Source organism: Caretta caretta, chromosome 5, assembly GCF_965140235.1.
Source record: "Caretta caretta isolate rCarCar2 chromosome 5, rCarCar1.hap1, whole genome shotgun sequence".
Lineage (NCBI taxonomy): Eukaryota > Metazoa > Chordata > Testudines > Cheloniidae > Caretta > Caretta caretta.
The window spans coordinates 112047465-112064943 of record NC_134210.1 but is presented as its reverse complement, the minus strand read 5'-3'; the positions used below and the strand labels follow the sequence as shown (position 1 = coordinate 112064943).

Here is a 17479-nt window from a genome sequence, read left to right as displayed (position 1 = left end):
TAGACGATTAGGGTTGGAAGAGACCTCAGGAGGTCATTCCACCACCTCCCTAGGGAACTCATTCCAGTGCTTCACCACCCTCTGAGTGAAATACTGTTTCCTAATATCCAATCTAGACCTCCCCCATTGCAACTTGAGACCATTGCTCCTTGTTCCGTCATCTGCCACCACTGAGAACAGCCTAGCTCCAGCCTCTTTGGAACCCCCCTTCAGGTAATTGAAGGCTACTATCAGATCCCCCCCTCAATCTTCTCTTCTGCAGACTAAACAACCCAGTTCCCTCTTCATAAGTCATGTGCCCTAGCCCTGTGATCATTTTCATTGCCCGCCGCTGGACTCTCTCCAATTTGTCCACGTCCTTTCTGTAGTGGGGGCCCAAAACTGAACACAATACTCCCGATGTGGCCTCACCCAGTGCTGAATAAAGGGGAATAATTACTTCCCACGATCTGCTGGCAAGCTCCTACTAATGCAGCCCAGTATGCCGTTAGCCTTCTTGGCAACAAGGGCACACTGCTGACTCATATATAGCTTCTCATCCACTGTAATCCCCCAGGTCCTTTTCTGCAGAACTGCAGTTTAGCCAGTCGGTCCCCAGCCTGTAGCGGTGCATGGGATTCTTCTGTCCTAAGTGCAGGACTCTGCACTTGTCCTTGTTGAACTTCATCAGATTTCTTTTGGCCCAATCCTAAAATTTGTCTGGGTCACTCTGGACCCTATCCCTACCCTCCAGCGTATCTACCTCTCCCCCCAGCTTAGTGTCATCTGCAAACTTACTGAGGGTACATTGTATTATATTTCTAATATTGTATTATATTTCTAATTTTGTCAGCTACAATAGATAAGCAACTGTACCATTGTAAACCATTGCACAATAGGGAAAAAATTTAAACCACAAAACAAACATACATTTGAATATTTCTATGCGTCTGATCTGATTTAAATTCAGAAGAGCAAAAGCAATTCAAAATTAAGGAGGACATGCCATCTGTAATCCTCCCTGTTGTGCATCAGTATTGTGGCACAGATGCCAGATTATTCAGTATTTGGACACCACAGCAGTACATAAGCACAATGGATCCAAGAAGTATTTTACTCTTCGCTTAATTCACTCTTAGTGGAAATACTATGAATGAAGATCTGGAGACTGCTGCTTTTCACATTGTGCCATTTATGTGCTAAAACCAGGAAATTGCCTGTCTACATATTTTGCCTGTGAAGAACATTATGAAAGAGTAGTGTATTTTTAGCATAGTGTATGTTTTTGCAGAGTCCTCTCACTACCCAAAAGTGCCACTGTACCATGCTACTCTGAATTTTTGATGCTTTCTGGTCCCAAACTGTACAGAACTACAGGCAGAAGACTGACAATCCAATGAAAGAGACTCAATTTTAATGAGGTGTCCACAGCACACTCCACCTCTATGCCACAAAAGGGAGCATTCTTCTGCTATTGCTGGGTTGGAAGATGTCTAACACTTTATTCTCTTAGGACCTGATCCAAAGTTCATTGAAGTCAATGAAAAGATTCCCATTGTCTTCAAAGGGCTTTGAATCAGGTCCTTAAGATGCCAGGATACCAAAAAAAAAAAAAAAAGAGCAGTCTGCTAGCCCTCATGTTACCCCCGGCTAATGATCCTGAGATGGGCGAGGAGAAGAAAAGAAGCTGGGGAACTATGGGAAAGAAAAGACGAGGGCTCTGACAACTGAACATAATGGAGAAAACAGAAGAAGGGGGGAAAGATAAGAGAGAAAATATTGGAACATGAGGAAATAAAAAGTACAGATAGCCGAGAAAGGGAATGGTGAAGAGAAAGACAAAGAGGAGGCAGTAAGGTGTATTTAAATGGGAAACAAGGGGAATATTTTTAAGAAAGAAAAGGAGAAAGGAGACACGAAAAAGGGAAAAAACATGAGAATAAATAAAAGGAGGGGGCACACTCTGGCCAGATAGGAAGGTAGGGGGAGGGGGATCAAAAGCAGAGAAGAGAATTGTCAAGGCTGATTCCTGACTCTGTTACTTCGAGTGCAGAAGCTGGGGGCCTGCCAGGGTTCTAAAAATTAATACTGGCCACTCCAGGTTTGTATTAAACTCCCAAGGTCACAGTTTCTCTCTGACCTTGGATGGGCAGATGCTGCCACCACTCAAGTGCAAAAAACCCCTTTGGACCCAGGAAGGAGCACTTGGGAACTCCTCCCTGTGGGATACCCTCAAGCCCTTTCATTTTCTGATCTACTTACAAACCTAAAAGTTTCAAATGAGTAGTCTCTAGGTATGATCTGATGGGTTTTCATACCTGGCTTAAAGCTCCTTATAGCATTGCTGCCATGTGTCCCCTCTTTCTGGAGAACAACCACAGACAGACAAAGGGAAAGTTTTTTTCCCAATTTTAAAAAGTTCTAGCCCTCCCATTGGCTCTTTTGGTCAAGTGCCCACTCCCTTCCTTTTACCTATGGGCTTTTTAACACTTTACAAGTAAAGCAAGTAGAAAACTAACAGGGGATTTTACAGTTAACTGGCTGGCTAGGTGTTCACAAAAGGGAGCTACACCCCTTCATTTATCACAAGAATGATGAAATGTGGAGATGAAAAGGAGAGTAGGGGAAAGGGACAAATAGATGAACAACAGAGGAAATCAAGCATGACAAATATGTTAATGAATTCATACAATGATAAAGCCAGAAAGGACCATTGTGATCAAAAACATGTCACCTGTAAAGGAATTTGAACCCTGGATCTGCAGATTAAGAAATTGATTCTCTACCAAGAGAGGGATCCATATTAATCCATGTTCCTACATTTCACAATCTGCTGACATGATACTAAACACAAACACAGTCTGTGTCTGCACAGTGTTTAACACTGTATTCTAACACAATGTAATTTTCCAGTGTGTATAGACCAGTTCTTCACATCTCATTCACTTTGGCAGAGAACTCACAACACTGAAATATATAAAAAAGAACAACAATCAGTTTAAAAAGCTGCCATAATAGAGTTTAAAACAAACATTGCCAGCGGCTTCAATTTCTCACTGTTTATATCTAATGTCACATTCCTTCCTCATTACTGTTTTTTTAAGTTAGCCAATTCAACCCTGACCTTTAATTATATTAATTTTTTGTCCCCTTCAATCTCCCATGAGGTTATTTTCATGGTTAGGCAGTTCTGTAATTATTTTTTTCATTTGTGATATCTTCAAACCCAACTTCCCTTTCAGTAAATTCATTGCTCTTCTGTTAACAATATGCTCTCTTTTCCCTGAAGTGAGAGTTTGTTAGCTTTCGAGTGCAAAATCAAGCTTACCACACTGTGGTGGGGCAGTGCCCCATCCCCCAGGCAAGACTGGGCTACAACAGGCCAGAGTGTCTGCACAGAATGGCAGCCAATCATAGAGGGCCTGTGGGGGAGCCAATCAGTGCTGAGCCGAGGGAACCCAGGAGAGAAGCCATCAGTTTCTCCCAGATCTTCAGAGGGGAATGTCTGTCTCCTGAGCTAAGGAGAACAGCACCTTGGACAGCGCAGTGTTGGGCAGGCTCGGGGGAGCAGAGGAGAGCTCCAGCCCGATACCTGTCAGATTGTGGGCCCTGACCGGAAGGGCCTAGAGGGTGCGAGGGGAGAGAAGGAGGGCAGAGAGGCTGCCACCAGAGTAGTGGGTGGGCCTGGGTCCCCCCCACCTTGTACAGCACCTGGCCATGGAAGAGTGGCCGTGATAGACTGCAGCCAGCCCTTGAGCAAAGGACTAGACCTTTGTGGGTTGTGGTTGGCCACTGTGGCAGGAGCGAACTGGAAAGACTGCTGTTAACAATCCCCCCTCCCTGTGGAAGGGGGCAAGGATGGACTGGGGGCACTGCCGGAGGGCAGTGTCCTGAAGTGGACATCGCTGAGTGGGGAGCAACGCGAGTCCAGATGCCAGCACAGCAGATGATGGATGGGACACCACCGGCAGAGGGCACTCCGCAACATACAGAGTTAATTCCCAGATGTGCCAGTAGGAGGAGTTGCGGTGGTGAGTCCCAACCCCGTCACACACAGCATCACGAAAAGCTTGTCCTATTTCCCATTTCTTCATTCCAAGTATATACCAATGTCAGGTAAAAGATTTTTTTAAAATTTGAAATTAGAAACTAACAGTGTCAAACTAAAGTTTTGCTAAACTCTCACATCCCAGCCTGCAGAATCAGATCTCCTCAGGGTGCATCATATTAATCAGTAGAGCTCTATTTCATCTCAACCTTCCCCCTTGCCCCCAACAAAAGATATTTTATTGAAGAAAATAAGTTTGTGCAGAAAATGTTTGTCTCCTTAGAAATTTTCTGAATTTTCAATCAAAATCAAAATCCAAACCAAACAGGAAATGTTTCTGTTTACAAAAGCCAATAAACCTGTGTTTTGTTTTCTGAAAATTTGCACTTTTGTGGTATCTCATCAAAAAACAAAAACAACAAAAAAAATAATTGTAAGAAGAAATTTGGGGAATTTTAAAAAAAATTCTGGGAGAAAAAATAGTGTTTCTCAACCAGTTCTATTTACTAAGCAGACTTCCAATGAAGCCATGGCCAGATTCATTGTTAGCTCCAGTTGCTTTATGCCTCTCTTGCTTTGCAAAGCAACTGTAACCAAGCAGTTAAGTTGGGTGTATGGCTACCTTTGCACTGCCAGATAGCTGCAGAGCAGCTGGAGCTTGTGGCTGAATCTGGATAACACTGTTGAATGCCTCAGGCTTGAAAGGGGAGCTAACAATTTTACTACTATGTCCATAACATGTATCAAGCTTATTGCTTTCTCTGCAGAGTGCTTGTTGATGATGATGAGCAATGAAGCTTTGGACCCTATAATAAACAGTGCTCCATCTGTTGACATAAAAGCCACTTTAATTACCATTGCTTTCTGTTTAGTGCTTCTTAAACTCATAAATATCCTTCTCTCCTGTTTTCATCAGCAGCAGCAGTATCATCAAATTATCTTCCCTACTGCTGTGGTCTTACACACAAATATCTCCAATTAAGCTGTGCCAGTCACATTCTTTGATTCATCAAATTGGAGGGAATCTGTATCATGCCAATTCAAGTAATTTTCCAGTAGTTAGAAGACCGTCAGTGATGCAGCATTCCTGGTCACTGTATTTGCACACAATTGTATGTCATTAACTGAAAACACAGGGCCTAATTTTCATCTTGTGCTAGTTTTACACTGGCATAACTCCATTGACTTCAGTGGAGTTGTCACTGATATGCACTGGTGTAAGTGAAAGGAGAATCAAGCCCTTAATTTAATGGGTTATTTTGGAAATCTTTGAACTGGGTTTGAATTGTTTAAGCTACTGCCTCATTTATGACTACACCATCACTGGCTACTTTCTCATGTTTGGCAAGTACGTTCTGAAAGGCCTTTCAATGGTAGCCTTCTATTCTTTTAATAGTTTTGAAATAATGTCTGCTGAGTGATCAAAGATAATTTACGGCCTAGCTTTGCAGACTCCTATTTTTAGGATAATCCACTTCCAATATCTGCTGCACTATGGCGAAGTTATGCCCAGATCACTGCCTCTGGTAAAAGTGGTGTTGGTTTAGCATGAAAGAGGGACACACTCCTCCATGAGTCTTGTCAGCAATCCTTCCTGTTCTCCACTCTTCACAAAAACCAACTGTTTGGGTTCTATTTGGAAGGTCGAGCTCAGTCACTCATGATCCCATTTCTCTTGCTTATCTTTGAACAAGAAGTTACTGCAAGCCTCTGTTCCCTTCCCCAATTCATTGCCAGGGTCTCTTCCCTCCTCCCCCCCCCCCCCACTGATGGCAGTGACTGTAGTAAGGAAGAGCATCTACCTGAACACTACAGGACAGCTTCATTACACTGTCTCCTCTCCACATAAGCTCATTGTAGGGCAAAAAGAGCTGCTGTAGCCCTTTGTCCCTTCTCCCAGTCCTCTGCAGGCTAGGCTGGCCAGCCCTGCATCTTCCTTTTTGTACTCAGAGCAGGAAGACCTGAGGAGAGGGAAGAGGCAGGGGAACAGATAATTTGCCCCATTCACAGGCCAGGGATCTTCCTTCAGCTTCTTCCTTCAGCCCTCTTCCTTCAGCTTGGAGGGCCTGCAATTCTGCTCTGTTGCATTCCCCTCACCTGGCTGCACTAGCTGGTCTCTCTGTCAGATACTGCCTCCAATTCCCAACTGTTCAAATGTGCTGACTGCAGCCTCTGAGACTGTGGTGGCTCACATGGAAACAGCTCCCAGCCCCACAGAGAGGCAACACTTCATAAAGAAAATAACTTTCCTATTCTCCTCACAGCACAATTTGAGTCAATACTTGAACGTGAGTAGAATAGAGGCATCTACTTTGCTAATTGCAGGTTTTTTGTTTGAACCAAAAGTAGTGTCAGCCGGAGTCATAGCTCCTCACCTCTCAGCAGCGGGCAGCATGGTGATGTAAAAACTGACAGTACTGACTGCAGCACAGATTGGACTTTCTAGGAGCTAGGGATGTTATTTATTCAGGCTATGACTATAACCATAGGAGTTGTGTTTGCTAGCAGTAGGGAGAGCTGCTGAGAACTACCAGAAATGCAGCTGCTAGAAGGATAGGGTCCTCCCTGGCATAACTCCTCACCTTTGCTGTAACCACCAGCTATGCCTTTCCCATCCAGTGTTACGGTGGGAGGCAGGCTCCTGCAAGATTCCTGCCTGTGTCACGATGTGAGGCAGAGGAAAGGAACCACTGAAACACAAGCACACGCCTGTGTCATAGTATGAGAACATCTGCACACCAACCCGCTGCTGACTGCTTCTGTGTCATGGTGCACAACAGGAAAGGTGGTAGCAGGGAGACCACTCCAAACCCCTCTGCCCCCTCCTGTGCATTTCTATGGGGAAGAGACTTCTGTGACTATAGAAAGTTGAAATAAAAATTTGTGTGGGGAGCTGCCTAAAGTGGGAATTGAGCACAGAAATGAAGACTGCACTGCATAGGAGCACCCAAGAGATCTAACTGCTTTTGTCAGTAGATTTGCTAGCTTTCTCCAGCAAGCCTCATGGCAGGGTAGGGGCAGTCAGAAGTAATGACAATATGTTAGCTGTCTATTAATTATACATGTTTACATCACTGTTAGATTACTGATCTGTTTCACACAGCATATGGAATGCTTACAGGATTCATATATAGTGTTGATACATTACATATGACTCAAATGTTCCAGCTCTAGAATATTTAAAATAGATTTTTATGATTTTGCCTTGGTTCCTCTTGGTTAAGCTGCCTAACTGTTGCAAGTGCTGTCTGTTGTTTCTGTCTGATCTCTGCAAGCCAACCATTGCAACACTCATAAATGGACCATTCTATCACACTAGTCCAGTGTTTCTCAACGACCAGTCCCTGAACCAGCACTGAGGTTCCTGAGATCTCCCTGACACAGTGTAGGAAGGCAACAAGCTGGTCCCTGATAGCAAAAAGATTGAGAAACAGTGCACTAGTCTATCCTTCCACCAAACCTGAGTCTTCTGCGTGCCTGTAGCTCCAATCCAACAATGAGCTCCATGCTGGCAGATCCTGTATGAGCATGGAACCTTACTAAAGCACTGTGCAGCACCATGGCCCAAGGAAGGAATCCTGTAAGGTGCGGAGGCCATGTGTGTATTTTTAAACACTGAGCTAAGATTTTCAGAAGTGACTTGGGGTTCTTCAGATTTTGGGTGCTCAACTCAAGAGATCTTTAAAGGGACTGATTTTTCAGAAAGTGCTGGGCATCTCACCTCAGCAAATTGGCCCCTTTTAGATGACTCAGGTTGGATCCCCAAGAGACTGAGGCACCCCAAATCATTCGCACTGCTGAGAATCTTGGCCAGAATCCAGAATATAACCAATGTAGGCTCCCATTCAGCAACTATTTCCAGAACTATGTTTTAGAATCACATTTGTAAGATCTGATTTTGTTTCTCTTTTCTGTTTATACATGTTACCGGTCACATTTGCATGCTGCAGAGGTAAGACCCACAAAAGAGGAAGATACGATACCTTAATACTTACTCACTCAAGGAGAATGAAAATTGGCCAATTACCCTGATAAGAAATTTGTCTGGTTAATGGCCTTTTATTTTATTTTATGCTATGGCAGATGTCTACACACTTCTGCAGACACACAAACCCATTCAGCTGTTAGCTAATTACTGCACAATATGCCTCAAAGAATATTATTTATTCAAATGAAAGCAACAAGACCCAGGGACTAAGTCTTATGTCACACAAACTGGTTTTATACTACTGCAACTGACTTCATAGTTACTCCATGGTGATTTCAGTGGAGTTACAACTGATGTATACAAGATCAGAATCAGCCTCTAGGTTCTTCCACAATGCAATCTTTTTAGCAGGGTAATAAGAGAGTGGAAGGGTAGTCTGATGGCTAGGGCACTCTAGGACTTGGGGGACCTGGGTTCAAGTCCCTGCTCCACCACAGACTTTCTCCATGACTTTGGGCAAGTCACTTAGGCACTCTGGGTCTCAATGCCATGCTTATCAAATGGGGCTTATAGCACTTCCATACCTTACAGGATGTTGTAGGAAGATGCATACATTAACGATGATGAGGTGCTCAGATAAGATGGCAATGGGGGCACATAAGGATCTAAGATAGAACGAACAGGTCTTGGCACACTAGTTAGGGAACAGAGGTGCAAAGACTACATCTACACTGGAATAAAAGACCTGTGCTACAGCTGTGGGTGGACCAGGTGAGCTCGCTCAGACTTGTGGGGCTAAAAATTGCTGTGTGGTCATTCAGGCTTGGGCTGGAGCCTGAGCTCTGGGACCCACCCCCCTCACAGGGCTCCAGCCTGAGCCTGAATGTCTATACAGCAATTTTACAGCCCCGGTCCAATGACCCTGAGTCAGCTGACCTGGGGCAGCCACAGGTGTTTAAGTGCTGTGTATACATACCCAGAAAGGCTAAATGACTTGCCCAGGATCACACAGGAAGTCTGTGGCAAAGCAGTGGTTGGTACCCAAGTGTCCCAAGTACCAGGCTACTGCTTTAACCGGTGGACCACCTTTTCTCTCAAGACTTCCTTCCGATTTTATTCCTGTCTGGTATTTATATATCCTTTAAGACAACCCACTGAAAGCTAAGCAACAGCTTTTCAGACTAAATTGAACTTGGATAAGTGTAAGGTAACTCACGTTGACAAAAAACAGCCAAACTTTTCACATGTACTGGCTTGGCCAAGTTCTTCTCATAGTAAGTCATTGGTATTACTGAGAGACTGCTGTAGCTATGTATGATCTGATGGGAGCCTCTAATGTAAAATGTTTAAGAGTTATGAAGCCTAATGGAAATACTTTGACTATCCCCGTGAACAGTTTGGCTTATCCCAGGTAGCTCAATAGAGATATCTGCTCAGAGTGCAGTGGCAGTTAGAAAAGGAAACTGGATGTGTGAGGTCTGTTAAAAAATGCAATTTGTTTGAAGGCATTATAGCGGCAATGGAACACTTTTTTGACACTGCTATGTTCACCTGAATTTAAGAAACATGTAGGCTGGAATTTTCAAAGAAGCCTCGGTGAATTAGGTATGTGTGGATGAGATGCCTGCCCCCGTGTCCCATCTTGTGGCTGGGTGTCTCTGTTCTGCCTTTATTCTCCCTCTTCCATGCCCTTTTACAGAGACCCCACACACTTGCTTGTCCAATTACCACCCTTATAGGGGCTTAGGTTTATTCAGATAACAACTCAAAAGTAGAATTCAGAGTCCAAGGCATAGCCTGGTGAGTGAAAGGGTTCCTTCATCTAGCCTTTTCCCTTTTTTCAATGAGTTTTAAGGGGGTGATTCACCTGGGTTTCAGCTTGCCACTAACTCCCCTATAGACTTACAGAGTCAGCTCCCTCAAGCAACTGCTTCAGCTCTCTTATAAGGAACCAGCTGCTTGTGGTTCCCTCCCCTCGCCAGATGTCTCTGGTTAGCTTGTTTGGCAAGCCTACCCCACCTTCAAGTCTCCTGCAGGCATCTCCCTCTCCCAGTGCTCAGAACCCCATCAAATTTCAATGGGAATAGGGTGCTGAAGTCCCTTTGGTTCCTTTGCAAATCTGAGCCATAACTGAGATTGAAAACAGTCAGATAAGAGCAACAAAGATGGTTTATGTGAAGTACAGTGGGGTTTACATATGATGGGAGAGGCAAAAATTAGGATTATTCAGTCTTGAAAGAAAAGGAAGAGTTAGATGGATTGATTTAATGGTAAAGTTCAAAGGGTTTGGCTTTTCAAATTTGTTTTAAATCTCCAAGATTCCAAATGTTGATAAAACAATATGTAGCCATTGCTCACAAATGTATTGAGTGCTGAAGATGAACAAAAAATTACCCTAAAATATTTGCTGCCTTGCTAAGGGCCCAAGATAAAACCCTTTGATCTCAATGGAAGTCTTTCTACGGACCTCAGTGGGCTCTGGATCAGGCTGTAATGGTACCTTTTCACAGGAACAAAAGACCTGTGGCATGGCCACAACTGGCCCAGGCCAGCTAACTCAGGTTCTGGGGCTAAAAATTGCCGCATAGATATTGGATGGAGCCCAAGCTCTGGGACCCTCCATCCTCGCAGCGTCCCAGAACTTGGGCTCCAGTCCAAGCCCAAATATCTACACAGTAGTTTTTCAGCCCTGGAGCCTGAGCCCCATGAGCCTGAGTCCGCAGACCTAGGCCAGAACGGGGTTTGTTTAATCCATGTGTAGACATCCCCTAGACAATGAAAAGTTTAGAACTGTATCATTCCAGGTTTCTCTGTCAACCCAGGCTTGAAATAACTTTCCCATTCTAAAGCCCTATCTTGATTTCCCTCACATATAGTATTTCTGATGCCACTCACAAGGTAGGAGTCTCAGGTTCTTTTTGGGAAGGGTAATTTTATTAAAATACAGTGACAGTTATACTTTAAAGTAACACTCACTCAGTGGGTAGCACTAGACTATAACTCAGGTTACATGGGTTCTAGTCCCAGCTCTATCATCATTGTAGGACTCTCAGCAATCACTTTCTAAGCCTAAGTTTTCCTATCTATAAAATGGAGATAATGATAGTGAGACCTTGATAAAGCACTTTGAGATTTACAGATGAAACATCTTATGCAAGAGGTAGGCATGATTAGCATCTCCTTTTTTGCATTCTTAAAATCAAGTTTTTTAAACTTTCAGCAAAACCTTTTCAGTTCACTTTTAAGATCCTGATGCAAATATTCATCCGTTTCTACTTTCTAGATTGTTCCATAATATGAGAGTGGAGGATCAGTGAATTTAATTATAATCAAATCTCATGCTCAGACACTGCAGTAGTCAGCAGAAAGCATCTGAAATGAAACCAATACAACAGATTAAAAAAGGAGGTTGCCCAGGAAGGTTAAACAACTATGCAAACCATCCTGAAATGTACTGAGTGCAACTCTATTTTACCTATTTTAGGAAATTACCTCAATTAAGCAAGTAATTTTTGTGAAGTCTTCGAATGGTCACATGAGAGAGACTTCACCAAGCTCGGCTGAAAATTCAGGAGAACCCCACACCACTTATTCACCCACATTTTAACTCCCAGTGTAGCCTACATTGATTAATTGCTGGCTACTGGGAAGGACAGAAAACTATACTTTCTAATTTGAAACGGATGGCTGTAATTCTGAATAATCTGATGCTACTATTGGCACAACTGGCCTTGGTACTAGAGAAACCATCACCACCACCTGATCTCATTTAATGTAGTTCACTCCAATGTAACTCCATTAACTTTGTGTTAATCCTAATTTACACCAGCATAACTGAGATCAGAATCAACACATGTATGTGCAAGGGACACATACACACAATACACTGAAACATACTCCACTGGAATATACCAGAAAGAACTAGTTCCCAAGAGAAGCGTAGTGACGCGGTGTGGTGCCCCACCACCCCACCGAGGGAAGAACCTCCCCGGACACAAAAGCGGGTGGAGCCAGTGGATCCTGCACCCGCCCCCCTCCCCCCAAGAGGTCAAGGCGCAAGACAGGAAGTAGAAAAGCCCAACCCCAGAGCTCAGTTGGGCGACAGCAGCTGGAGAGGCCAGATACCCGTGGCCTGGCTCCGGCTTGGGAGACCCGGTAAGCCGCGGCTGACCCGAGGACTGGCCGGACCGGCCAATGCCGGATGCTGACCGACGCCCAGAGGAGTGGCCAAGTCTACCCCTCGCCTGTAGACCCAGGTACCCTCTAGAGGGAGTCCGGAAGTAGCCCGGGGGCAGCCGACCCCAGTCTGGCTGCAGCACAGCCAGAGCCCATGTCAGTGTGTTGCGGCCAGGATCCCCACTGGCACAGCAGCGAGTCTTCGACCACTGCTAGGACCTCGGGCTGGGATGCAGTGGAGTGGGTGGGCCTGCGTCCCCCCTGCCACCCACCTCGCGGGTGGCAGTCTCCCCCTGGTTGCTAAAGCTAGGAGCCTGGTCTTATATTGACTATTTGCTCAGCCTCTGCCTGAGGGTCTGAGCCCTTGACTGTTTCTTTGCTGCCCTGCCCTGTCTCAGGGCCTGGGCTTATATCAAACTGCTTGCAGGACCTAGCCTGAGGGCCTGGGCCATAGACTGGGTATTCCCCAATCCAGTAGAGAGCGTAGTGAGGCGATGTGTTGCCCCACCAAGCGACAAGTCCCAGCTGAGTTCCCTTACAAGAAGGGTGGTTAAGCAGTACAGTGGCAAAGGCTACTGACAAAGTATTCTCTAAACTAGAACAAGCAAGAAACGGTTAACATCTTTAAAGCATACTGCGACTCAGTTAGAAGTTTCATTACCTGGGTTGGGCTGAAGATATTCTACTGTCTTGGTCATTATTTCCATCACAGCCCTGCTGGTGACGTCTACTTTCTGAAATTATAATGAGAAAAATATAAAAAGGAGAGACACAAGACAGACAAAAGTGAAATTTTGAAGAAAACTCATTTTTCTTCTTCTTAGATTTATTCCCCTGAGGATTCTTGTTGGAGAAGGTGAGTGATAAGTGTAGCAGTGGTGCTGGGCGGGGTGATTATAAGATAACATACCTGGTGAACGGTTATACTGCATAAACAAGCCATCTCCTGAGTTGGAGCAGAACCACATGTTTGTAGTCCCAGCTCCCAAGGAGATTCCAAACCCTAAGCAGCAACAAGAGCGAAGCAGTGGTACAAGGAAAAAAGAGATCTTTTTCTTCAAGGGAGAGCTAGCCATTGTAATCCATACCTTACTGCTGGACTACTAGTTTCTCTACATCTGACCATGTAACTCCCTGCAGTTGGTCTCCTGAGAGGGCCTGACTAGTGAGCTGCTATCACACCAGTACATCATACCCTGCACAGGCTTCCCAGAATCAAATACCCCTCCTCATTTTACAGTCAGCTGAATAATCTGCCTCTGGAGATGAACTGAGGCCATATTACAGAAATCCAGAAAAACATGCTGCCCTTCTTTAGAATCAGACGACATGTTCTCACTTGTATGATGGCAGAAGTTTGTTACTGTGCAAAGGTCCTGAAGCGTCAATATAATCTCAACATATTGGCTGCTGTAAGAAGTCTGCCATGCACCTGGGGTTTTGTGGCTCTTTGAGGTTCTCTTTGGATAAGAACAGTAAGTTATCCTGAGTAATCTCACTTTCTTTTCACAACAGCAGCAATTCACAAATTACCAACATATTTATTTTGACTTTATAAATACACCTGTAACACAGCAAACAACAAACAATAGGTCATGCTCAAAATCATCTCAAAAATACCTCTCCCAAGCACGCTTTCACCATCAGTTATGTTGGGACTCTGGCTTTGTTTCCAAGAGTATAGATTTGAATTGAGTTCATAGTAAACTTCTCTGTTACAATTGCTCATATTGTTGGAGTCAGTGAGTTCTCATGTACCTTTTTGATATCTGTTCTTGCACCCATTTTCTTTTTAAAAACTTAATTGTTTTTAATGTTATAGGAGCATTTTTTAAATTGTAAGTTCTCCATTAGCTTTTCAATAAAGTTATATGGGGAAAATATGTGTAACGATAGTTTATGTTTAAAGAAATACTTATTTTATAATTTATTTCTTTAACAAGAAGAAAAGAATGGTTGAGATCCCAGATCCATAAGGGCCAGATGTATTTGACTCTGAGCATCCTCAAAACCCACTGATTTCCTTGGGTGTTCCAGATAGTCAGCACTTGCCAGGGGCTATGCAGCACCTCTCAGGATCAGGCCCAAACAGAAATATGTTGCTCTGAGTCTGCTTCCGTAGATCTGTGGTTCTCTATTACATATTGTGCATGCATGCTGCACTTACGCAAATACATTGTTGTACTTCTCTACAGTACATCTTCTGTCCTGCAGAGTAAATTTCTCCAAACACTACATTTTTATTTAAAATTTTTTTTAAAAAAAATCACCTGAGATGAGCTAGTCACAGCTTCCTCTGCCTGCCCTCCCTCCCATAGTATCTTGTCTTTATCATCTGTCAGCTCTGGCTCCTTCCCAATAGCGAAGGGCAGCAGGGAGTAGCAGACCTTCCTGGTACCGAGCCCAGAAGTGGCTCTGTGTTGAAGAGCTGGGTAGCAGAGCATGTAAAACAGGCAGGGACTATGCATCAGGGGAGAGAACATTTCCAGTGTTTACTGAAGGGCTGGAAGCGAGCATCTTGGATAATGAAGACAGAGAGGAGAGTTTTCTCTGCTCCAATCCCTCACTTTAGCATTCTCAAGAAGAGTAATCTCATCCTTACATTTCTAAGCCACACAACACTTCTGTGGAAGGTAAAGTTGGTGAACAATTTTGTTTTAAAATGTACTTATTTGTAATGTTTAATTCCACCATGCTTGTATGGAGCCTTCACAGCTGAGAAGGCTAATCAGGGAGTACAGAATCTCACCTGTTGACCATGTGTTGCAATCCAGATAGATCATAACACGTTAGTTACTGTGGCATATCATGGTAGCTCAGTGACCTATGGAATACGCACTGATGATCCTTTCCTAGCAGAGTGCTTTCCATATGAACAAACACCTCTAGATTTGGCTCTAATTGGCAACCATATCAGCAATCTTTGCAGAGAGCATTGAATGAATGGCCATGGGGACTGAGCTGGTCACTTCTAGAGCTGGTCCCTCTATGTCAGAGTTGAAGAACTATGGTGTGGGTTGGTGCATATGACTTTGCTGTTCTGTGGATAAACAACAGATTTCATTCTCTGGGGGTGCCAATCTCACACTGTTCACAAGCATAAAATGGAACTCACCCTTAACTAAAGCATTGTCCTAGTTTTCATTATAAATCTCAACTGCTGAGAACCTTCTAAAAAAATTGTTTTTGATGATAATTTTTATGTTTTGCCTCAGTGCAAAGCAGGAGCAAAATAAATTCTACAGATGTTTAGTGATATGAGCAAGGAAAGGCCCCCACTTATGCTTTTCCTCTATGTTCAGGATGACATTTTTGCAGAGAGAGGGAGAGCTAAGCATACAGGTGTGGAGTGTTCACCCCTCTAGATGAAAGATTGTGTGTATACACTGTCATGGGATGCATCACTCACCACTGGTCTGGAGCCTCCTCCTGGTCACTCAGGGGATTAGCTCTTGAGGCAGACTCCTCCTTCCGCAGTTTGTACACCGTCGCTCTGACTCGCTTTCTGGTCTGCTGACCCTTTCTCATTCCAGAAACTGCAGTGTGCTCTTCACAGCTTAGCCCTCTGGCTAGGTCACTCAGCATTTCCCTCCTTCTGGGGTACAGTCCTTCAATCCTCTGTCACTCCCACGGTGACCCAGGCAGTATTCCAGTTCACTGCCCCACTGGTCTATGCCACACCCTCAGTGCCTTGTAGAGGAACCTGGGCCTACCCCCTATTCTGGGTTCCGGTCCAGGGACCCTCAACTCAGCAGTTCTGGGCTTTTCATTCTCACTGCTTCCTCCCTTTACCGCTTCCTATCCCCCGTCTCCCCTCCTGTCCCTGGGTGTATCAACTCCAACTCCTGCTTCCACTTCCCAGGAAGTGACTGCAGGCTGCATGCCTCTGAAGCCTCCAAATACTCCTCTCTTTTCCCAGGGAGTGACTGGCCTTTCCCAGCAGCAGCCCCTGTCTGTTGCCAACTACCTGGCTTTATAGCCCCCCCCCCCTCCCACCCATATTCCTGCCCAGCTAAGCCTGCTTTCAGTTAGCTTCCTGCTCTCCTCCAGGTGCAGTCTGTAGAGGTAATTGGCCTACCTGGCCATCTTAATTCCTGTCAGTCCTGTGTTGGGTGGACACCCCATTACATACACCCACACAGTATTCGCAAAAAGAAAAGGAGTACTTGTGGCACCTTAGAGACTAACCAATTTATTTGAGCATGAGCTTTCGTGAGCTACAGCTCACTTCATCAGATGTATACCGCGCTCAAATAAATTGGTTAGTCTCTAAGGTGCCACAAGTACTCCTTTTCTTTTTGCGAATACAGACTAACACGGCTGTTCCTCTGAAACCACACAGTATTGTAATCCCTTTTCTTCCAAGAGGGATTCACAGCCATGGGAAGGCAGGTGCTGTTGTCACTTTCAGCATCCGTGGAGTTTCTGATGGGGGAAGGCATATCTTAACTGCAGCTCTAGATCCAAAGGAGCTCTGCCCAGTGAAGGCTGCTTGGGGGGATGCTCTGAAACTGCAAATATCCTAAGCATCTTGGATACAGTCTTTCCTCAGCCAGCTCTGCCCTTCTTGACTGACCTCAATGAGCTGAGGATTGTGGGATCTTTGTGCCATAAGAATATTCATCCATCCAGGCAAACTTTCTGCTTTCAGGGATCCACTACAGTGGATTAACTCAGGGCTAAATTGAGGCAGATATCACTGATCTCTGCATGTAATATTTGTTATTTATATTTCTTTATTAGAAAATAAAAGGGGGTAACAGACCATAAGTGCAATTCAGCTGTACAATGATTTAGGAATATAAGTCAGGAGACTCATGCTGCTAAATCACTTATCTTTTTATGGTGGATTTAAAAAAAAAACACAAAAAACTAATACTTATGTTCAGACTTACCCTCTCCATTTCTTTGAAGTCATCATCTAACTTAGTTCCTTCTGCACCTCCAACCTTCTCACTGACTTTCTGTGGATTAAAAACAAAAGGTAAGATCAGAGATGACTGAAGATCTACACAGAATTCTCATATATACATTGGTTTCCAGTGCAAAGGTATTTTCCTATAAGAAACTAGCTGGTATAGTGTGACCAGATGCATCAGCCAATCACCTCTGCAGAACTGAGTTTAAATATATGACCTATGTCAGGCGTGAAAAATAGCTTTGTGGTCTATTCTCTTAGGCCTCAATCCTACATTACTGTCAATGGGATTACACATGGTGCGTGAAAGAAGTCTTTGCAGGATTGGGGCTCTAGTCATTTACATCTCGGGGGGATGAACCCAGGATCTCAAAGAACAAGTCTTTACTGCTTGAACTAAAAGGACCATATCCATCACCTCTGAGCAGAA

At 44.3% G+C, this 17479-nt stretch overlaps 1 protein-coding gene across 2 annotated transcripts in view; it reads right to left on the bottom strand.

The window, feature by feature from the left end:
* Window positions 1-17479, bottom strand: part of SH3GL2 (SH3 domain containing GRB2 like 2, endophilin A1) — a 157228-nt gene that overhangs the window by 17315 nt on the left and 122434 nt on the right. For both annotated transcript variants that reach the window (XM_048850882.2, XM_048850883.2), the window contains exons 2-3: window positions 17027-17095; window positions 12793-12865 (exon numbers count right to left, since the gene is read on the bottom strand). In XM_048850882.2, the coding sequence (XP_048706839.1) occupies window positions 12793-12865; window positions 17027-17095 (142 nt within the window). The remainder of the gene's footprint in view (window positions 1-12792; window positions 12866-17026; window positions 17096-17479) is intronic.